Genomic DNA, 23,143 nt, shown 5'->3' with positions numbered 1-23,143 from the left:
GTCTCCGGGCCTCTCCCTGGACCTCCAGCCCTCCAACCCCGCCCTGCCTTCTCTGGGCTGGCTGCCATTCTGTCCCCAGCTGGGCCAGGCCTGCAGCTCCTCCCCACCCCAAGTTCCCAGGGAGGCCTGGCCTGGTGGTGCCCCGTCTCCTGCAGGCAGCAGGAGCTGGAGTCTGGCTCCCTGCAGCCCTGCAGCCCCGTCCCCAGCCCGGCTCCAACCTGGTCTCCTTAGTTGACCTTGACTTCTCACCTTTCATCCACTCCTCTCCCAGCCACCACACCGCCAGGCCCCCCAATACCACGCTCTTGCTCCCACCCGCGCCCCATCCCCCACCTCCCATTGTCCACGGAGAAGTCCGCGAGGCCTGCGGAGGCCCTGAGGCCCCCGCAAATGAGGCCTAGCCAAGGCGCCCCACAGGTGCCTGGCCTCGGAGATGGCGGAGGCTGGAAGCTGCCACGGCCGCGCGGCTCCCGGCCCCCAGCCACCACCTGGTACCCGCCGCGGTATTGCCATGGCAACCAGGATCGCGCTGAAAGAGGGCGGGAGAGAAAGAGCATGAAAGGGAGTGACAGGGCGCTGGGCTCCAAGAGTCCCAGGTCGACAGGCAGGAGCAGAGACCCCAGACGGCCATCACAGAGGTGGGCGCTGTCCGGCCCCTAAGGGAAGAAGGTGCTTTAGTAGGAGTCCCAAGTCGGGGAGACAGGAGATGTGGGCGCACGCAGCCACCAAAGGGGGCACATAGCACACAGGACCCGGGCCTGCCAAGTGTGGGGGCCCAGCTGGGCCGAGAGGAAGAAGAGGGCCCAGCCTTGTGTGTCCATGGGCCACGTCTGCCCCAAGTGGACCCTCTGCGGGCCTCGACAGCGTAAGACGGCAGCCCTGGCGGGGTTGCCTGGCCGACCCCTGGGGTTCGCTCCCACCCGCTGACGCCTGTTCCCTCCCAGGGCGGTGTGTGAGACCCTGAGCTTCTGAGTTACTGCACGGCCCCCTCCAGCTCCCGTCCCCCCATGGCTCTGTGTAAGCCAGAAGGCAGAGTAGCTCCCTGGGCCCGGCCTGCCTTCCCCCTTTTGGCCTGACTCTCTGGCTCCCGGCAGTGGCTTGGGGGTTTGCAGAGGGGATGGACACGTCTGCTTTGGCTCTGTTCTGAGTTGAACTGTTTCCCCTAAAAAGATATGCTGAAGTCCTGACCTCCAGGACCCGTGAATGACCTAATATGGAAACAGGGTCTTTGCAGATGATTGAATTAAGATGAGGCCCTGCTGGCGTAGGGTGGGCCCTAATTCCGTATGCCCCGTGTCCTTATAAAAAAGAGGAAATTTGGACAGAGAGATGGAGCGTGGGTGGAAGGAAGAGGATGGGGAAACTGGACGGTAGCTTAGCGGGAGGAGGCAGGGAAGGATCTTCCCCCACAGGCTCCAGAGGGAGCAGGGCCCTGCCCACACCTTGATTCTAGGAGCTGCCCGGCCCCAACCTTTGGACCACCCTACCCGCGCCCCCCCCACCCCGGCCCCCCGCATGAGTGAGGGTGGGGTGGGGACAAGGGCCTCAGAACATCGGGGGGGTGCTGGGTGCCTGAGCCCTGTCTGGGGCTCCTGGGGTCAAGGGTGAGGAGCCTAAGAGCCCCCAGAGGTGCTGACACCTGCGACCCTCTGGGCGGGCCTGTGACACTTGACTTTTCCATTCTCATTGCACCCCTGCCCGCATTCACTGTTTTCTCTGTCCTCCATGCTTTCATGACCCAAAAAGAAATTTTTTTTTTTTTTTACTTTTTCCGTGTTTTTTTTTTTTTTTTTTTAAAGTAATTACAGAGCAGGTAGTCGTTGACGCAAACCTCCCTTCAGTATCAAAAGAGTCTGTGGGCCAGGTGAGGGCTGGGGGTGAAGGGGGCAGGGCAGGGTGTCTGGAGGCTCTGACCGCGCGTCTGTCTCTTCAGTTTCGAGGGCGGAGGGGCGGGAGGGGGGACAGGCGTCAAACTGCAAAAAATGAACCGTAAAAGGAAGGTCGTTGGGGATGAGGGGAAAGGACACCCCCCGAAAAGCTCCGCTCTCCCCTGGAAGGCGGAGGGCCGGGATGGGTCGGTCGAGAGCTCGAGGAGGAAAAGCGGAGGGTTCCAGCCACTTCTCCGGAATCCCGCAGCCCCTCCCTTCGCTTGGGGTGGGGGGGTGCGGCCAGAACCGCGGGGGCCCGGTTCCTGGAGCCCCGCCCTGTCCTCGTGCGGGGGCTGAGCCGCCCTGGGGTCCGAACGCGGGCGGGGCTGCGACCCCTCCTTCCCCGACCTTCCCTGCAAGGTCCGGGCGCCAGCGCGGGGGGCTGGGGCTGCGGGGAGGGTCCTGGTATGGCCCGAGCCCCGGGCTGGTCTCCCCCACCGCCCCCCCCTCCGCCTGGCGGCTTCAGATCTGCGTCTCTTGCACGTTCTCCTTGGAGCCACTCTTGAAGAGCAGAGGTTCGTGGATGGAGTTGAGCCCTGGGGGGCCCTTGCCCCCGCAGCCCCCGCCGCTGGGGTTGCCGCTGTAGTGCGCCTTGAAGGCGGCCGCCACGTAGTGGTGGTGGTTGAGGTGGTCGCGCTCCAGGGCGGGCAGGGCCAGGTGGCTGTCCCCGCCGACGCCCCCCGCGCCGGCCACGGCGGCGGCGGCGGCCACGGACACGGCCGAGGCGGCAGGCAGCTCGTCCTCCACGTTGATGATCTCCACGGTGCGCGTGGGCCCGTGGTGCTTGTGGAGCTGGTGCTGCTTGCGCAGCTTGTAGAAGGCCACGAGCATCACGGCGGCCATGAACGTGATGGCCACGAAGCAGCCGATGATGATCTTGGTGGTCTTCATGACGTCGTCCAGGTCCTTGAGGGCGTTCTCCGTCACGTCCGTGATGGGCACCGTGAACGCCTTCTCCGTGGGCCGCGAGGAGCGCGGGGCGGGTGCCGTGGTGGACGACGAGGCGGGGCCGGCGGCGTCCCCGGGCCGGCCCCCGCCCCAGACACCGTCCGTCGTGGGCCCCGGGGGCTCCTTCTCCGTCCCCCGCGGCTGCAGGGTCTCCTCTCCCGGCTGCGTCTCCAGGGTCTCCACGGTCACGGTGGTGAAGTAGGTGTAGCCGCCGCTGCCGCCCCCGCCGCCGCCCGGGCCGCCCGGGCCGCCCCCGCCGCCAGCACCGCCGGCAGCCACCGGGTCCACGGCCGAGACGTTGAGCGTGGCGGAGGCGGTGGTGTTGCCGGCCGAGTTCGTCACCATGCACGTGTACTGGCCCGTGTCCTGCACCGTGACGTTGGTGAAGTTGAGCGTGCCGTCGTGCAGGACGGAGATGCGCACGCGGTAGGAGCCGTGGGTCATGAGGGTGCCGTTGGGCGTCAGCCAGTTGACGGAGGTCATGGAGGTGCCCGTGCGGCACTTGAGCTCGGCCGCCATGCCCTCGGTGACGTTCAGGTCCGTGGGCGGCTCCACGATGACCGGCGCGTAGCAGGTGAAGTGCGACTGGTCCAGCTCGCCGATATAGCGGCCCTTGAGGCCGGCGGGCGCGTGGCAGCGGGCGCAGCACGTCGTGTTGCTGGGCACCGTCTCCTTGAGCCACCAGCTCAGCCAGAGCACGTCGCAGTTGCAGTGCCAGGGGTTATGGTTGAGGTGGACGCGCTCCAGGCGGTGCAGGGGCGTGAAGAGGTCGTGGGGCAGCGACATCAGGTTGTTGTGGGACAGGTTGAGCTCCTCCAGCGACTTGAGGTCGTCGAAGGCGTTGCGCTCGATGGTGGCCACCTGGGCGTGCATGAGCCACAGCTTGCGCAGGCTGGTGAGGCCCTGGAAGGAGCCCGGGCGGATCAGGTCCAGCCGGTTGCCCGACAGCTCCAGCTCCTCCAGGCGCACCAGGGCCGTCAGGTTGGGGATGTCCTTGAGGTTGCACATGCCCAGGTTGAGGTAGCGCAGGTTGACCAGGCCCTCGAAGGCCGCCTCCGAGATGTACTCCAGCCGCTTGAGCTCGCCCAGGTCCAGGCGCCGCAGGGACGGCACGCGGTTGAAGGCGTACGAGGGGATGCTCTCGATGGGGTTGTTGCGCAGCCAGAGCTCCCGCAGCTTGGACAGGTACTCGAAGGCCTGCGTGGGCACCGTCGTGAGCCGGTTGTCGAACAGCTCCAGTGTGTTGAGGCTGGGCAGCCCGTTGAAGGCGCCCACCTCGATCTTGCGCACCAGGTTCTTGCTCAGCTGCAGGATCTCCAGGTGCCGCAGGTGCTTGAACGTGTCGGTGCGGATCACCTGCGGTGGGGGAGGGGAGACACCGTCAGCGCGGCCCCTGCGGCGGCTAATCACGCCGGAGTCCCTTGCGCCCGGCACACCCCCCACCCCCGGCCCCACGCGAGTGCAGAGCCGCGCCCCGCCCCGCCCCCCGGGGCCTGTAACCCCGAAGACTACCTTGGGAAACCCTTTGTTTCTCCCCGAGGCAGACGCAACACACGTGACGCACGTGGCACCGCTGGGCCCGCCTCTTCTCGCGTGTTTCCCCGGCGGGAGAGGAGGGCCGTAGTCCTTCCCGGGTTTGCGGCGGCCTAACCAGACGCGACCCGAAGGTCTGTCCGCCGCTCAGGGACCCACACGGTCAACCGAGGAGGAAGCAACTGTCCCTACACACGGCCGCTCTTAGCGGCGGGGCGTCCTGTCGAGCAAGAGAAGCCGGACACGAAGGCGCGCCGGCGGTAGGGTCGTGTCCGTTCCGCGTCCGACCTGTGCTAAGCGGTCGTCTTTGAGTGTGGCGGGGTCAGGGGTGGAGGCCAGGCTGGCAAAGGGCACGAGGGAACCTTCTGGGGTGATGGAAAGGTTTTCAGCTGGGGTGGTGGCTGTCTGGATGAATAAGACTGCCAAAGCTCCCCAAACTGTACGGAAAACAGGGGCATTTTGTTATATGTAAATTACACCTCAGGAAAAAAAAGATGAAAAATACTCACACCAACAGCTAACAGGTACTGAGTCCCTCTTGGGCACCAGACACCATTCTAAATGCCTTATGGGCAACAACTCATTTAATCCGCCAAACTGTCCTACGAGGTAGGTACTTACTCAATATCTGGAACTATGAAATCCACAAAGCTCCAAAAACCAGAAGATTTTCCCTGACTTTGGCACCAAATGCCATACGGTGGTACAGCCTGATCAGAACTCACGTGGAGCTAATTTAGAGCTTTTTATTGAGCCCACTCATGTGACTGTTCAAACACTTTACTCTGGAAATAGTCCCACACTTGCTAAGAGGTAGAGGTGGGGGAGGAGTATAAAATATGTGCTGGACGTTAGGGCCTCACCTTTTACCAGCGGATGTCAGAACATCTGGCCTCAAGGGTTTCACAGGAGGGATTATGACTTATCTCCGTCTTAGCGGGAGGCAGAGAGAGGTGCAGTGACTCGCCCAAGGTCACAGAGAAGGAGATGACAGACTTGCGATCCGGCTGAGGTCATCTCGGGTTGACCATAGTCTGAGGGGACTCCAGAGTCCCCGTTCTTAACCCCTGAGCTTGGCTGCAGCCTTTCCAGGTAGGGCCCGAGGGGCCACAGGAGGGGCGGTGCTGGGCTGGGCATGGCAGGCAGAATCTTACCAGATTCTCCTTAGTAGTCCCAGTGCGGGGCACACTGAGGTGTGACCGACCATGTAGCCATCAGATGGCTTTTCTGAAGGCTAGTTAATGCCCTGGGGAATGCTTGCGTTATAATAGTTGGGGGGGGGGGGAATAGAAAACTCCAGAGAGCATACTATGTGGATTTTATTTTCTTTAAAGTTTGAATTTTTACATAATCCCTACACCCAGTGTGGGGCTCGAACTCACAACCTTGAGATCAAGAGTTGCGTGCTCCACTGACTGAGCCAGCCAGGCACCTGTGACTTTGTAGAATTTTAAAAAGAAGCTGAGGAATTAGGTGTACTCCTATACACACCAAAAAAAGACCGTAAGTACGTACTCCAGGCTCTTCTTGGCAGTGAAGTCCAGCTGTTGGGGATTATGGGCAACTTTTTATTTACTTTTTTTTTTTAAGATTTTATTTATTTATTTGACAGAGATCACAAATAGGCAGAGAGGCAGGCAGAGAGAGGGGGGAAGCAGGCTCCCCACTGAGCAGGGAGCCTGATGCGGGGCTCGATCCCAGGACCCTAAGATCATGACCTGAGCCGAAGGCAGAGGCTTAACCCACTGAGCAACCCAGGTAACCCTTATTTCTTTAATGAACCCAAATTACTTTTATCCTAGGTAGAAAAGCATTTTTAAAAACTTTTTTTAGGGGCAACAGGGTGGTTCAGTGGCTAAGTGTCTGACTCTTGATCTTAGCTCAGGTTTTGATCTCAGGGTCGTGAATTCAAGTCCTGCATTGGGCTCCATGCTGGGCACGGAGCCTACTTAAAAAAAGACAAATAAGTAAAAATTTATTTTTTTATTTAATTGACAGAGATCACAGGTAGGCAGAGAGGCAGGCAGAGAAAGAGGAAGGGAAGCAGGCTCCCTGCTGAGCAGAGAGCCCGATGCGGGGCTCGATCCCAGGACCTATAGGACTGTTAGTGCCTGTTTCTGAAAGGCAGGAATGGAGGCCCACGGAGGTGGCCAGTGGCTGGGACATCATATGCGCTGTGAAGACAGAGCCCAGTTCTCGTCCCATTCCCCTCTCTCCTGGCTATGGGGCCTGCTGGTTGGACTCTCTGGGCCTCCCATCCAGGGCTGGCTGTGAAGGGAGAATGAGAGCCACTTTGGAGGCCACAGTGTGATCACTAGAGAGTGTGCGGGGGGGGGGGGGCTTGTTGTTGGTGTTCAGTAACGTGTGTGCCATTGGGACAGAGCCTGGGGAGGGCGACTCTTGGGGCAGAGAACCCCTTACTGCACCATCTAACTAAAAATCAGAGACGTGAGCCTGACACGCTGGGGCCCAGCAGTCCCCCGCGGCCCCTCTGCTCACGACTCCTTGTCCCATCCCTTCCTCTCCATCCCATGGCCCAGCCCCACCTCAGCCGCCTCCTCTCCCACCTGGACATCCGGCCCCAGACTCCTATTTATGCCCACACCCCCAGTGCCTCCAGGAACCCCATTATTCCCAGCGCAGGTTTCTCCCACTCCACACTGATGACCAGGAATGACTCCGACAGTGCCATCCCATAATAAGACACAGTCTCCGCCCTCCAGTGGCATCGATGGGCTTGGCACAATCTCCCCTTCCTCTTCCAGCGTCACCCCCTCTGCCCTTTCCTGCTCTCGGCAGGTCCCAGAACACAGCCTCTGGGACTCTGCACTTGCTGTTCCCTCTGCCAGGAAGACCTTCTGCACTTTCTGGCCTCCTGCCATCTGTCCTTCGACACCCAGCTCCCATACTGTCACCCCCCAGCTGTCTGTGCCCTTATCATCAGAGTCCAGGCCCCCTCCAGGGCTCAGAATGCTGCCCTGGGGCCATTCCCTCCATGGAAACCAGATTCCTGAGGAGAACAGCCCTGGACAACTGGCCTGAGGAAGGAGTCATTGTGGGCTCAGGGTGAAAGGGAGAAATGAGATACTTTTGGGCTGTTACAACTCTGTGATTCTCAGATCATGTGAATGGTTTCCAGGAACAGTGGGATGGAGTTTGGGGGAAACACCCGGCTCAGAGTAGGGACCCAGAAGGGACATCAGCTCAAATCTCCTGCAGGCGGGGCCTCAGTGGACATTAGAATAACAAAGCAGATTTCCATATGCCCCCCTCCCCCGCCAATGATAAAAGTAATATATACTGGGGCACCTGGCTGGCTCAGTGGGTTAAAGGCTCTGCCTGCTTCCTCCTCTCTCTCTACCTGCTTCTCTGCCTACTTGTGATCTCTGTCAAATAAATAAATAAAATCTTAAAAAAAAGGTAATATATATTAGTTTCAGGAAAAAGTCTTAAAAGGAAAAGAAAAATGAGCCAAAGTACCTCTATTTATATTAACTTACATTAACAATTTGGTATACATCCTTCTAATCTTTTTTCCCTGCATATAATGCAGGGATATAGCTCTTTTTCACCTTTTTTTATATTTCACAAAATTTTGGTGACATGATATTTCCTCCTTGGCCCTGAATTTCCCTTAGTAGTAGTATTACAGTGTAGGGGCGACTGGCTGGCTCAGTCAGTAGAGTGTCTGACTCTTTGATCTTGGGGTCGTGAGTTCGAGCCCCATGTTGGGAGTAGAGATTACTTAAATAAAAATGAAACTTAAAAAAATAGTATTACACTGTATTTTCCCTTTTCGTGATACATGCTTCAGAAACAAATTTCATGGCTATCTAGAATTATTTACCAGGGTGATACCTCCTTTGGGACATTGGGATGGAATTGCCAGGGTCAATTACTTATTTTCCTTAATACGCTTCTGCCTTCTCTAATTTCCTGCAGTGAACATGGCTAACTTTTAGAGTGGGACGAAACCCCAGTAAATGCTATCAGATGTAGGAATCTGGTCTAAAGCTCTCTGGTGGCACCTGCAGGATCTGGGATGGAGGTGGGGGGATCCAGGGGAAGGAGCAGAACACGCTGGCAGGATGGCCTCGAGGAGGGCTGGCCTGGGGTCTCTCCAGGCGACAGGGTGTGTACCCAAGACTGGGGCCGCAGCCCCAGGACCCTGAGAGGCCCTGGGACCTGGCTCCTGTGGTCCCGTGTGTGGCTACAGCCTCGGTTCCCTCCTAGGAGGAGCACCGGGGAGACCGGGCTAATCCCATGAGGTGATATCCGACAGCAGCAACAAAAAGCTTCCCTGATCAAACACGTCTGGAGCCGCACAGTCCCTCCTGGAGGCGCCACTGCTGTGAGCGGAAAGTCCGAGAAGTCCTGTGGGGAAGGACGGTTCCACTTTGCTCCACTCTGGGTTTCCCAAACATCACAGGCACAGAACCCTCCTCGCAGGGTGCCTTTTATCATTGCCCTGGGAAACGCTGACGCGGCACAAAGCAGGCCCTCACTCGCCCGCAGGTTCTATTAAAATAATAGTGACGACGACTGCGGCAGCAGGAGGAGGATCCCGTCATCGCTAATCACCAGGGGGGCGGGGGGGGGGGAATGCGGTGGGCTCTTAAAAGGTTAGACTTGAGAGTTTGGACCTAGAAATCCAGAACAAAAGGGCCGCTGGTCCAGGGGCCAGAGACAACTCGCCCTCACCTAGTCTCCATGGCACTTAGCTCTGGGGCCTCCCCAGGTCCCCGGGAACCCATTTGCAAGCTGAGCAGGAAAGCGTTGTGTGCCCGTCTGGCTCCTCCCTCCTTCCAGGGTCCCTGTTCACAGTGCAGCCCCCCAGCCCAGCTTCCTGGTGGAAGGCAGGCCTGCAGCCCTCCGTGGCTCCCCAGTGCTCTCAGAGGAAATTCAGCCCTGCTTGGCCGACTTCTGCTCCCCTCTCCCCTCCCCTCTGCACAGCCCCCTGCCCTTGGCAATCCTCACTCTGGTGACATTTCAGTCAATAACCACTCCTAGAACTATCTTTGCTTATGCTGCTCTCTTCTCAGGATGTCCTTCCCTTTTTGTCTGCCTGGAAAATTCCTGCTCACTCCCTTGGAGCAGCCCAAATGTCCCTTATTCATTCATTCAGCCACTGCTTTTTATTGCATGGGGATAAAGCAGTTCCGAAGGTGCAAATGGGGGGGGGCACTCGTTGTGAAAGGGCATCGTGATGTCGACCTTACAGTTGTCCCTGAGACTCAAGGGAATCACTGACATTTGCTCAGCACAGGACTTGGCACTGCAGGTGCTCACTGAGATGAGGTGACAAATGCCAGGCTCTGGGCTGGGCATTCGTTTGTCACCTCAGGTGTCCCCCACCAGCCCTGCAAGGCAGACTGTTGTCAGGCTTACTTTTCAGAGAGGGAACTGGCTCAGTGAAGTCACACAACGAGGATGCCGCAGACTTGGGGTGTGTACCCGGAGGCTGAGGCTCAGTGAGGTCCAGTGACTCAGTAGGGAATCCCACCGTGCCCACTGGGAAGTACACAGCTGGGATTCCAGCCCACATCTCCCTGGTCCTCTGGATGGAGAGACCACAACTACCGTATGTCCATATGTCCGTATGTCCGTATGTCTGTAAGGTGCTTGCTGGCAGAGGCTGCTCCTGCTCTGTGAGCTTTGTCTCAGGAGTGATGGGAAGGGTGTGTGTGAAGGGAGATGAGGGGCATCTCCAAGGTGGGGGGGTCCCTCCAATCACTTTACTAATGTACTTGAGAGCTAAGCAGGACGGGGGTGTTGCTGCAAAGGGAAGCCTGGTTTTATTGAAGATGTGCTGTTGGGTTGCTTTAAATAGTGAGGGCTTTTATTTTTACCAGGATTCCAGTCAGTTCTCCCTCCTCTGCAGGATGCCTGGGGGAACAGCCTAGTGGGGAGTTGCTGGGTCTGGGTTTGAATCCTGGCTTCACTGCTGACCAGCTGTGTGACCTGTGGTGAGTGTCCTACTATCTCTGAGCCCACTTTCCTCATAGGTACTGCAGGATTACTGTGAGACTTGGACAAGATCTAGAGTGCTTAGGACATGGCAAGCATGCAGAAATATATATATTTAAAATTTTTGATTCAGCTCATAGTGATCATGACCATTTGTCCAAGTCTGGGCATCCAGTTTCTTCCTCAGCATCTTTCTTCTACATTGGCTAACATGTCGTTCAGACACCACCACATCCTTGCTCACAGTCCTCCCATGGCTCCCTATCACTCTCGACCTGGGGTCAGAGGCCCTGTAGGACTGTCCCAGTGCCTCTCCTCTACTCCAGCCACAGGGAGATGTGTGAGTTCCACACGCTTGCTGTGCTGTGCCCAACATCTCTGCCTTTGCACAGGCTATGCCCTCTGCCTGGGATGCTATCTTCATCCTTGCTCTCTGAGAAATTTCAGTTGCCTTCCCCCAGTAAGCCCCCATGTTTCCCTGATCACTAATGTGTCACGCACATTCTCTTACCATACTGGCTTAATGCATCTTTCTCCTTCACTAGGCTTTGAGTCTTTATGAGTGGACACCATCTGGATGGTTTCCACATTCCCTGTCCCCTAGTTCCTGGCCACCTTCAGCCAAGTGTGTTGAGTGAATGGGCCAGAATGGACAAGGGTCTGATTTGGAGAGCAATTTGTGTTAGTTGATGTGTACCTGCACACCTTTTGGCCTGGGTGACAATGCCAACGTGCTGAAACCCTCAGTGATGGAACTGGTTCCAACTAACTGTTTTTTTTGTTTTTGTTTTTGTTGTTAACATTTGCCATCTTAATTGTTTTCATCCATACTGACCTGCTGTCTTAGGTGTGTCTTTTGGATTTCGTTTTTAATATAGTCTTAAAAATCTCCGTCTTTTAACTGGAAGTTTAGTCCATTTACATTTATTATAATTACTAGTATGTTGGGAATTATTCTGTTATTTTGTGCTTTTTCTTTGCCTGACTTTTTGCAGCCTATTCTTTCTCTTTCCTGTCATCTTTTTCATTGATTTCCTTATTCCATTTCCCTTATCTACTATTTTATAATTTTTAATAAAAGATTTATTTGAGAGTGAGCAAGTGAGAGAGAGCACAAGCAGGGGGAATGGCAGGCAGAGGGAGAAGCAGATTCCATGCTGAGCAGGGAGCCCAACGTAGGGCTCCTGGGATCATGACCTGAGCCGACGCAGACAGTTAACTGACTAAGGCACCCAGACGCCCCTCTAGTTTAGAATTCATGTATTTTCCCTTTCTCTTATTTTAGTGGTCACCCTTAAAACTTAACATGCATACCTGAAGACCACTGTTGGCCAGTTCCTCTCCTCTCCTCCCAAACAGTACAAGGCTGATCCATCCCTACTCTGAAACAGTGTCATCCTAGGCAGGTTCCCGATGAGGCAGAAGGGCAAAGCCATTACTTGCTAAGTGACTGTTGTGTACCAGACCCTGTACTAAATGCTCCGAGGTGGTGATCTTAGTTCTTGTGGAAATCCTGTCACGTGGGGGTTGTTGGCCACATGTCTCTGCCTCCTCTCATATTTGATAGTTTACTGCAGAGAGGAAAAGTTAATCTGCCTTCAGTCTCATAGCTCTGAAGTAGTGGAACCAGGACTCGAAGTCTGCTTCTCCTCAGTCTAAATAAATATGAAGTCTCCGTCGTGTCCACCCACCCTGAGCCAAGAGGGCTGGGCTCTCTGTGGTTTTCAATGTATTCTTTGAGCTGTGGTGCCTGTTCATGATTCAGCCATACCCACGTGTTGATTTGCTCATTTGACAGATATTCTTTGACTGTCTGCTATGTGTCAAGTATCTTGCTGGGCTCTGGGGATCCAGCTGTGGACGAGAAAGACACAGCCCTGACTTCCCAGAGCCTGACCTCAAGTGGGGAGGACACTAAACATAATAATTATGCAAATGATCATTTGAGTGGCCATGGTGTAAACAGCTCACAGGTGCTGCCCTGCCTGCAGGGGGAGAGGCAGGTGTGGGCCGCTCCACAGCACAGGTTGACATCCCCCCATCCCCGGCAGATAATCTTAAACCCGCACTCTTGTGACCACTGGCCCAGAGGAGGATGGACGCAGTGGGGACTGGTTCTTGGAGAGGGCAATTTCCCCGGTCCTCCCGGCCTGACACTGGGCCTGGAAGGACACTGATGTTCTGTGATGTTGCAGAGGAGGTAGTCCTGGGGTCTCGCTTCTGACAGGCACCTAATAGCCAAGTACCCACAGCCCCTCACTCCTTCAGCTGAGCCCTCCTCCACATGGGCCTGACTCTGTGCTTAGTGACAAGGGTATGGATGCCAGTTAGGCAAGGGAGGGTGACCCATTGAGGACCACTCCCAACCCTGAGGGGGTACCTCTCCTCTCCTGTCATCCTGGAAGTTGGCCTGTTCTTTAGGGGACTTTCCGCTTCAGCTATGGTAGGTAAACATAACTAACACTGAAAAGCCCCACTGCATTCTGTTGGGGTTTTTAAGAAAATAAAACATCAAGAAATCCTTTATTAAAAATTTAACTGTGATAGGAAATGATTAAGTGAACTGTTCACCTTGACGCTATGAAGATAAATTGTTTTTCTACATTTTGAATGTATGAACTGATAACAAAGTAACTTACTGTCTTCTCTTGTGTTAGTTCTTTGCATGCACAATTTTAAAAACATTGTAGTTTTTCTGTACCAAGTGCTTTTGTGATGACTTCTTGTAGTTCCTCCTTCCCTGCGGCAAGGGCCTTGTGCCTCTCTTTTCAATTGGGATCCCCTTGAGGGAATCTGGCAAGCTTGGGGGCTCCTGCACTGAGCCACCTGGGCCTAGACTCAGCGTCTCGGGGCCTCAGTGTCCTCCTCCGTAACATGGGCACAGGGGTCCTGAGGACTAGGTGAGAACAAGCCTGCATCACAGTAACCCAGCACAGCCCAGGGGCACGGTGGCCATTTAGAACACAGCATCTCCTCCTTCAGTGAAATCCATAATTGTTTCTGTCAACCTTACACCTTTGCTGCCCAAAAACAAGTTCTAAACCTGTTAGAAGTTTCCAGGCCGTGCTGGCATTGAGCTCTACTGGCAGGTGCCCAGAGGCTCTGTGCTCCACCTTCCAGGAACCATGCTGGGTGAGGGTGGCTGGAGCCAATCTCTCAGCCCCCACAGGCCGGCCTTCCACTGCTGCACAGAGCAGTGGGCGGGGAAGGGCTCTGGCCAGAGCTCAGCGGCCCCCACTATCAACCCAAGAGGAGAGCGCCCAAACTGCTCTCTTCCTTAGTACCCCGGGCAGACTTAGACTTGTTTTGTGCCTGCCCCGGCCCTGCTGACCCTTTTTGTTGGCACACCGCCAGAGTCCTGACGGCTGACCCTTTACTACCTCTGCGACTGGGGGGTCAAGTTTAGGCCTGCTCCCCCATTTGTGCAATGGGGATTATAAAATCTACTTCCTAGGACCGGTGAGAGGATGAAATGCCTTTTCACACATTAGGAGCTTAGTGCCTGAGAGCTCCTGTCACTTTCCTCCTCCTCCTCCTCCTCCTCCTCCTCCACACTTGGGCTCATGCTGTCCCCTCCTGGAACACCACCCCAGCCTCTGCACCTGCTCAGGGCACTAGTCACTCAAGGCTCTCTCAAAAAAAAAAAAAAAAAAAAAAAGCCTTCTCCTTGCTAAGGCCTCCTAGACGTCCTTGCCCCATGCGTGCCTCTTCCTCTCAGATGCCTGCCCCATTCACACAAAGTGTGTCCACTCACCCCGGCCTATTCCGCTCTCTCCTGCCCTCCCGTCATCTCCTCCCATTCATCCACCTAGGAGGCCTCCTGGGCCAAGCCCTGGCCTGTTGGTGGAGTCTGGCCTGTTCCCCACCTCTGCATCCCTACCCCCAGCCTGGACAGGCATCTGAACCTGGGTGCAGATAATGCCTGGGGAGGGGAGGTAAGAGCTATATCAGGAGCTAAGTGCACCCCAGCTTTGCCTAAGGCAGTGAGTGGGTGGGGTTAAGAGAAGGCTGGGGGGTGGTCAAACACCTCCTTCCGAGGGAGGCTCCCTGCCTCTGCCCGCCCCCCACTCTTTGCTCAGCTCCCACCTCCATCAGGAGCACATAGCACAGGTCCCTTTCCCTGCACCTACAGCAGAGCCTGGCACACAGTAGTTGCTCAATAAAGGAATCGGGGACATGAACTAGGGGACGCAGACTGACAAGCCAGGGCCAGGCAGACACAGGAGGGGCAGACCATGCAGGGAGAGGGACTCATGGTCTCAGGGCAGCTTCCAGCGTGGAACCTGCTTCCGTGTGGGGAGGAGACTCCCTTCATGGTGTCTCAGGACACCAGTCCATGGTGTCACAGTTGTGAGGATTACACTAAATATCTGGAACCCGCGAGGAGGGGAACGTGGCTGTGGCCCTTCAAGGTCAAGGTCTGTTTTCCGCCAGACTGGAAGGGCAGGGCTGGGCAGTGTCTGGGCCCAGCAGAGGGCGGCCCCGAGTGTGGTGTGGCTGGGACAGGGACAGGCCAGCCTGGGAAAGGTCTTTGGGCAGGGGGAGCACGGGTCAGTTTAGAGGCCAGGGATGATGCAGTGACCCTGACTGTGGACGGGAGGCCTGGAGGAGGCTGGGGTGAGTGTCCTGATGAGCAAGGACAAGGCCAGAGCAGGGCCTGGCTCTGTGGACAGAGTCAGGACTCTTAATACTCTGTTGTGATTGTATCACCAAGGATACAGAGAGCCCAGATCACTGTGAATTAAGCAACGTCTGGAATAGTGTTGAAAAAGTCCAGTTCTCCAGCTCGACTGCCTGGGCTAAGTCCCAGTTCCTCTCCGAACTGTGGCCTCCGGCACAATGGCCTTCCTCTCCCACACCACAGTCCCCCCAGCCTATGAAATGGCGTAAGAACGGGACTTACAGGGCTGTCGTGGATGGAGCCTGGAGCATGGCTGGGGGCCACACACACACCCCTCTTCCCCCACCACCAGGTGAGAGGCGGGCTCAGAGAAGTGATGTAATTAATGGAGGGGGAGACATGGCTCTTCTGTCTCTCAGGCCTCAGCTACTCAGCTGAAACATGGGGACCCCCACCTGTCCCTCTCCTGGAAGGCCACACGGCTCTGCAAGGTGGCAAGACGTTCTCTGATTTGTTAAATTTCATGGTTGTGTTTTGGGCCAGTGGTGACTTGACAAGTGTGCACACGTGTGATCAGTACATTTGGGATGCCGTGGGGACAAGGGGGCCTTGATCTGACTGGGAATTCAGGGAAGGCACCTCTGAGGTTGAGACGTTTCCCTGAGTCAGGAAAGACCAACGTGACCGTGACAAAGGTGTCACCATCAACACTTGCTAGAGCTGCTCAGCGGCAGGCCACTTGCCAGGGGCCCCTGCTCGGTCCTCCTAAGTAAATATATATACGCTGCCTCGTGTGACGCTGCACCCCCATGTGACCAGCATCCCCCACTAGCACACAGTGGCACTCAGTACATGCTTGTCTAAAGAGCGAAGGCACTGAATTTCTCAGCAGCTCTGTTCTTATCCCCATTTCCCTGATGATGAAACTGAGACCCAGACGGGTTTGATAATGTGCCCTAGGAAGAAGAGTGGAAGAGCATTCCAGAAAGAGGGAACACCAAGCATGAAGGCCTGAGCTGAGTGGGAGGGGCAGGGGGCCAGCAGGGCCAAGTCCTGAAGGGTTCTGCCTCGGGCAGGCTCAGTCGGGGAAGGTGACAGGTGGGACACCTGGGGGACTGAGCTCTGCTGGCGTCGGACTCCAGCAACTGTGTGGCTCGCTGACAGTGCCAGGGGTGTGCGGTCCAGCCCAAGCCCAAGGCACTCAAGGAGTTCCCCTGTGCCTGCACTGGCTCTAAATCTAGAGTCAGGCCGAGGGGGAACCCCACACCGGAAACCAGCCAAATGCCCATCACTAGGAAATGGAAGAGAGCCTGGTAACTTCATCAGACAGAATATCATCCAACGATGAAGGGGTAAGAGGGGAAGCACCGTGGCTACGGGGTAGGACAAGGAGGAGCCCTGGCAGCCGCGGGGAGCAAACAGAAGCCAGACAAGCAGGAGTGTAGACACGGGATTCGGTGCGGGATTCTGTGCGTGAGGCTCAGAAGTGAGAAGTCAGGGGAGGGGCTGTCTGACTTGACTTCCGGGAAATGGGGGAAGTAATCCTATCCTCCTGCGAATGCAGAGGTCCCTGCTGGAAAAGCACTGGCAACCCACACCCCCAGGGCCAGTGCTCGGGCTTCTCTTCCCTTTTCTGGGGGCTGCTGAGCACATCCATCTTCAGCTTGTACAGTCTTTTGTCCGTATTATTTTTAGGTATAACTTTTCCTTGATTACAAAAAGTACTCCGTGCCCTCACTGAAGAAAATTTAGATACTGAAAGGAGCGAGAAGAAACGCAGCATCCACCAGAACAGTGGTGCGAAGAGAAAGGCAGTCTGAGCAGTTCTGAGCGGTCCCTGCATTTTATTTTTGCTTTCCGTGCAGTGTTTAAAACACATGGGACGTCCTACTTGCATCTTTTGAAAGCTCAGGATCCTATTCTAAGCATTTCCCTGTGTCATTGGATATTCTTCGAAACTCTGTTTTGAATAGCCGCAGGACATTCTGTTGTTAGATCCGGTGCCCAGATGACCAAGAGCTGAGCCGCTACCCTCTCGCTATCCTTTGACCTCACTCTCGGAAGCCCCTCTGAGCCCCTCTTTCGGGTGGGTGGGTTGGTTTCTTGAGACAGAGGCACCCTTCCTTGTCAAGTGCCCTCACATGCTGCCCGCACGACCTCGTGGTGGACCCCAGAGGGACCCCGGGCAGCTCCCTGAAAGCTCCATGGCTCCGAGTACTGTGTTAGGTTAAGTACGTGCATGACCCCTGACCCAGCAGTTCCCCCGTGTGTATGCCGGAGATGCTATCACGCAGCTCCCAAAGGGGTCTCGAGGAAGAATTTGGGGTGGCAACTCCATGCCTCGTGGGTGTCTGTCCTGACTTGGGAGGTGGAAGGCAGGAAGTGGGGGGGCACCCATCGAGGAGAATTCTGTAGCAGTTAAAGCAACAGAGTACACACACACACCCCGATGTGGATGGCTCTTAAAAACCCAGGATGGGTGAAAACACGAGACAAAGAAAGCCATCTATAATGCAGCTTCATTTACATAAATTAAAAATACATGCACACAAAGCAACAATAAGCATTTTGCAAGAACACACACAAGCAGAAAGATCCACAGTAAACACATTAGGACGTTTGGCTCTGGGGAGGAGGGGAACAGAGCAGGGACAAGGATACAAAGCAGTGGAGGAGGAAAGAGAAGGCACGAGGTCTCTGTGCCCAGGGAGGACACCAGCTCATGGAGGACCGCTGTCCCATTTCAGAAACAGTTGGGCCCATGGAAGACTGCAGATAGTTAAAAATTATTTCGCTCCTTAGGGGCAGTAGAAAAGCCACAGCCACCACGTGTTGTCCCTGTCCTGTCTCAGAACAGTGTTTGAGCCCTCCCTGAGGGTGGACGCCACTATTCTAGAGAGGCCAGTGGGTCTCGCAGGCACCACAGGGACCCCCCCCCCCATTTCTGTGCGTGCGGGCAAGCGCGCGCGCGCGCACACACACACACACACACACACACACACACACTGCCAAGTTCTCAAGGCAGGAGCTCAGGAGCCAGTCTTCCTTCCATAGACACATGTCTGCTGAGCACCTCTTGTGCACCAGGCTCTGTTTCCGGGGCTGGGCATATGGCAGGGATGCGGCGAAGTCCCTGCCCTCACGGGACTGACCATCGATGTGGAGCCAGACGTCAAGCAAGTGGCCACGGACAGGACAGGGTGGGCTCTTTGATCCCCAGAACTCTGGCCATTTCTGTGGGGCTTTGGTGTAGGCTCTGTGTATGTGTGCATGTAAGTGTATGTGTGTGTGCATGCACACACACTCACACAGGTGTGGGGAAGTACCAGCCACTGTGGGGAGGATGGCACTCAGGAGCAGGACACACAGGACTTGTGGGGCAGTGCCTCTGTGATCTTCCCTTTGACCCTGAGATTCTACTTCTAGGAATTTATCCCAAGGGCAGATTCCAGAAAGTTCCAAGAACACGCACTGGGGGATGTTGACCACAGTGCTGTTTCTATTACTTCAAGTGCTGGAAAGAAGGGACAGGTGCAGTAATGGGAAGGCCATGCACTGGGATCCCATGCACTGACGTTTTAGACGATGTCAGTGTCAGGGAGAAAGCTGCTTTTGTTACCCACTCAGGGTCTAAAGTCAGCTGCAAACCGGTATCAAATGATGTGATTTCATTTCTTTCTCCAAAAGTGGAAAAAAAAAAAAAGCCAGGAATCTGTTGGCCAGGGCTGCCCACCGAGCACACACCGGGAGCATGCGCAGAGAGGATCTGAGCGGAAGGACACTGGATGCTCACGGGCATTACCTGTTTGTAGAATTCTGCTTGGCTTTTGTCCCTGTGTTTTTACTGAGGTGTATTTTCTAGTTTTTCTAAATTAATTTGCATTCATTCTGTAATAGATAATTTAAAAACCCATTAACATGGGCACAGGAGAAAGCCAGGAAGGCTTTAAAGCAAAATATAAACTAGCTATTTATATCTAGGTGGTGGGTTAGGGGTGATTTGTTTTTCATTTTTTTATTTGGATAATTAAAAAGTTACTTCCTTAAGCTCCTCTGATGGTTCCCTTGGCAGGCTCATTCCTGTCCCCCACCTGCAAGGTGTCCCCGAGGGGAGGCCCGTTCCACCGAATGTTCGCAAGTGTCCACTCTTGGGGACAGGACACTCTCCTCCCTGGGGGAGCAGGCAGTTTGGGGGCATATGGCGCATGCCTGCAGAACTGTGCTTGACTTACAAATAAGTTCACCCACGTGGACATTCTGACAAGGATGTGCATCAAAAGTCTGGAAGCCAGAGGCCTGGGAGGCGGGCGACAGACGCACGCGCAGACAGGCCCAAGCAATAGGACCAGCTCAGACCTAAAACCCAGGAGTCATCCTTTCTTCCCTCTTCCCACACCCACTCTGCTGGAAAATCCTGTTGTCTCCACCTTCAAAACAGACCCAGAATCTGCCCACTTCTCACCAACTCCACCGCAACCAGCCTGGTCCCAGCCAAGCTCCAGGCATTTCTCTCCCAAATTCTGCACCAGCAAGAAAACAGCAGATCCAGGATTCAAACCCAGGGCCCCTGGCACTTGATCCATGTGACTTACAGGCCTCCTGCACCTCAGCCGAAGAGACCCAAGTCAGCAGCCCACCTGTCCTCTGCTCAGAGTTTCCCCTGGCTCCCGTCTCATTCAAAGAGCCCAAGTCCTCACTGTAAGCATGAGGCCCTGAAGGATCTGGCACTTTGGCCTCACCGACCGTCCTTGCCCTGGCTCACTCTGTTGCAGCCACACCAGCCTTGTCGCTGTTCCTCTCACACACCAGGCAGCCTCCCACCCCAGGGCCTTTGCACTTGCGGGCCTCCCTGCCTGGAATGCCCTTCTATATAAGGCTCCAACTTCAACTCTTGCTCAAGTGTCACCTTCTCCATGAGGCCACCCTGACCTCATCTTTAAAGCTGCAGCCAACCACCCCTCCTCCTGCACCCACCATCCCCGTCCCCCATGTCTTTCCTTTTCCCACAGCCGTCAGCATCCTGAACACACACCATTTACTTCCTTGTCATGTCCGTGTCTGGGGGTGTGCAGGCCTGGTTGTCCTAGACTACTGCCCCCCCCCCAGAAGACAATAAAGAGATATTTCACAAATACAGGCATCAAGGGCAAGGGCACAGATGGCTGGAGGGGGAGTCTGTAGGCTCAGACTGGAAGGCAACGAAGGGAGGCTTGCCTCTGGGACCCAAGGGCCGAACAGGCGTATTCAGGCAGAGTGGTGAGCTGAGCGACTTCCTGCCCCAGGAGGACAAATGGTGTCCACTCCAGGGCTGTGCTGACAGGCCGTGCCCAGCGGCACTGGGCTTGGTCATCACAACAGAGAGCTTGGACCTCATTCTGGAGTCCAGGAGCCTGCAGAGGGTTTTAGGCCGAGACCAGCACCCCTTGGTGGCCACTGTGGGACTGGACTGGGCACGGGGGTAGGAGCGGGTGGGAGTGGGGGAGGGCATCTCAGGTGGCTAGGACGAGTCTGTGGGTGGAGCCTCATGCAGGGCCCCCGTGGGTGCTCAGCGAACGTTCGCTGCCCTGAATCATTCACTGAGCTCTCCAAAGAGAAAAGCACAGCAGAGCACAGTTCTGCTGAGGGGACGCTGCGGTGGCCTTGGGCTACTGGGGGGGACTCAGCACACAGAGGTACTTCTGATGCGCTAACATCTCCTCTTCCGGAAACGTGCCATCCCATTTGTTCCCTGTTTCTTCCCTTCTGCAAGGTGAGCCTCCCAGAGCAGGAAAGGGCCCTGCGCATACTACTCCCGGACAAAAACAGGGCCTGGCCCCGAGCTGGTGCTGGCACACATGTTGATGTCACACGAACAAATGAAGGACGGAAACAGAGTCCAGAGAACAAGGGCATGGATGGGGAGAACGAAGCAAGGGTGTTGGCCCCCTGCAGGTGTCAGGGGGGCAGGTTGGCTGAGACTAGAGCCTGGGAATGCAGGGTGGACTGGAAGCGTACCAGGAGGACAGGGACGCTGCCGTGGAGGTGGGCCTGGAGCCAGAGGCCACCATCATGCAGGAGCAGGGATGGGACTACGGGATGAGGCCCCTACTGTTTCTGGACCTCAACCCTGGCCTCACTGGTGCTAGCCCCATGGCCATGTAGGACAGCCTTCTTGATGCGGGCAGCCCCTTTGGCACCATGCCCCTAAAAGACCCCCTCTTCTGCAGAGGGGAGCCCTGACCGCAGACTCTCCGGAACAGTGAGATGGGGGCACTGACCCCTTTCCCTCCCAGGGACAGACCAGGGTGTGCCATGGGAGAGGGGAATGTTGGCTTCCAGGCCGGATCTGGACATCACACAGGAGCCCTCTTCTCTCCTGGCTTTATGGGCCGGGGCTGGGGGAGGCCTGCATGTGGGGTACTGACCACAGGTCTTTAAGACGGTTGTTCTCAGCTAGGGCAAGCCCCCTCCCCGAATATCTGGCAACATCTGGAGCTATCTGGGGAGGTGGGGGGGTTGCTGCTGGCATCTAGAGGCCAGGGGTGCAGCTCAGCATCTTAGAGCACACAGCTCGGCCCCCACAGCCGGAGCCCAGCGGGCCCCAGAGGCCAGTAGAGTAGAGGAGAGACCCTGCTTTAAAAACACACGGCTCTGCCCTCCAAGCATCATGTATAGCCCACCTCAGTCACGGTCACAGTGAATCGGATGGCAGGTGCCCCATCGGAGCACCAGCCATGTGCCGACATGGGACTAGGTACATGGGAGGCTTAGATCTCTGAATGTCACACCACTCTGGGAAGCAGGCACATGAGCTCCACACTGCAGTGTACACTTCGCTAGGTGCCAGAAGATTCTAAGTCCTTGACCAGTATAAAACCCTCAGCCCTCACCCAGCCCCTTGGGGCAAGGGCTCTGTCATCCTCATTTTTCAGATGAAGAAACTGAGGAGCAGGGTCATGCCCTCAGGATCCCAGGGCCACACGGTAGGTGGAGAAGTGTGGACGGCACAGAGGCCTCGTGCAAGGGTCGCTCTCCACACTCATGACTCCAGGGCTGGGCCAAGGGCTCGCCTGTCCTACACTGTGGGAGGCAGACATGTGGTCCAACCTCTGAGCCCCAACACCCTGGCACAGAGACAGGGAAGCTCGCATGAGAAAACCCAGTGTGCAAACAAGATCTCCTAAGTGCCAAGGGGACACCCAGAAGGCTCTGCCAGCTCGAGCAGGAGGAGCCGGCCACCACCTGTGCCTCCCCTCGCAGCGCCCCCAACCTCCACCAGCTGCTCTCCCAGCTCACCTGGATGCCATTCTCCTGCAGGTTCAGGTACCGCGTGTTGACAGGGACGCCGGCCGGGACCTCTGCCAGCTCCCTCCGCGTGCAGATCACCCGGCTGGCCTGGTTGCTACAGGAGCAGGCCGCGGGGCAGGAGGCAGCCGGCGGGGAGCCCCCTCCAGCCGCCAATGTCATGGCCACGCCGCCCCCGCCGGCCCCCAGGGGTGGGGAGAAGAGCCAGAGGAAGAGCAGGGCCCCATGGGGCCAGGACATCCTACCGGGCAGCAGTGGGAGGCACGGGGAGCCGCGGGCGCACGCCATCCTCAATGTTCATGCTCCGCGTGGGCGCCGGGGGGCTGTGGGGGGAGATAGAGGGAGAGGATCAGTGAGGGACAGGAACCCCATGTGGCCTGCCTGCTTCCCAACCCCCACAGTGGCTCTGCTGCTGTTGCCACCATCCCTGCTCCACTCAGGACCTGAAGGACGGGTCTCCCCCAGCCCCCTGGAGGGTTGACCCACCTGCTGAGGGCCGCAGAGATGAAGACTAGCCCCGCCCTCCCTGCACTGTCTCAAGTCATTCCTGACCAGAAGATTACACCCGTTTCACAGAACTGACAGCCGAGGCGGGGGGGTGGGGAGAGAAAGGCTGCCCGAGACACTTGGCCAGCAATGAAGTCAGCGCAATTCAAACTTAGTTCTCTGCATGGTTTCAGAAAGGTAGAGAAAGAGGTAGAGATGGAGGGAGAGAAAGAGAGACAAACAGATGAAGGGAGAGAGAGAGGGTGACATGTCAGGTCCAGAAGTCTATGCGGTGGGGGGGGGGGGTCCTGGAGTCTGGCTTCCCTCACAGGCCCCATCCGCGTGTTCTCGCTGCCTGCAGGACCTCCTGTCCCTT

At 56.4% G+C, this 23,143-nt stretch overlaps 1 protein-coding gene across 1 annotated transcript; it reads right to left on the bottom strand.

Moving 5' to 3' along the window:
- Positions 1-2,390: 2,390 nt before the first annotated feature.
- LOC111160611 (leucine rich repeat containing 4B) lies at positions 2,391-22,569 on the bottom strand. The gene is made up of 2 exons (XM_022523816.1): positions 22,273-22,569; positions 2,391-4,232 (listed from the first exon to the last, which is right to left on the bottom strand). The coding sequence occupies exons 1-2, from the start codon at positions 22,567-22,569 to the stop codon at positions 2,391-2,393; spliced, it is 2,139 nt and encodes a 712-aa protein (XP_022379524.1).
- Between the last annotated feature and the right edge of the window lie 574 nt (positions 22,570-23,143).

The sequence above is a fragment of the Enhydra lutris genome, unplaced genomic scaffold (assembly GCF_002288905.1).
Source record: "Enhydra lutris kenyoni isolate GAN:26980312 unplaced genomic scaffold, ASM228890v2 scaffoldscaffold77, whole genome shotgun sequence".
In the NCBI taxonomy this organism is placed as follows: domain Eukaryota; kingdom Metazoa; phylum Chordata; class Mammalia; order Carnivora; family Mustelidae; genus Enhydra; species Enhydra lutris.
This window is presented reverse-complemented; position numbering and strand designations above follow the sequence as displayed.

What these genes read in the sequence shown, in the direction of transcription:
- LOC111160611 (XM_022523816.1), bottom strand. Translation starts at nt 22,569, where the DNA reads ATGGCGTGCGCCCGCGGCTCCCCGTGCCTCCCACTGCTGCCCGGTAGG. An exon ending in TGCAGGAGAATGGCATCCAG is followed by an intron (nt 4,233 to 22,272) that starts GTGAGCTGGGAG and finishes CCCCCACCGCAG; the next exon opens with GTGATCCGCACCGACACGTT.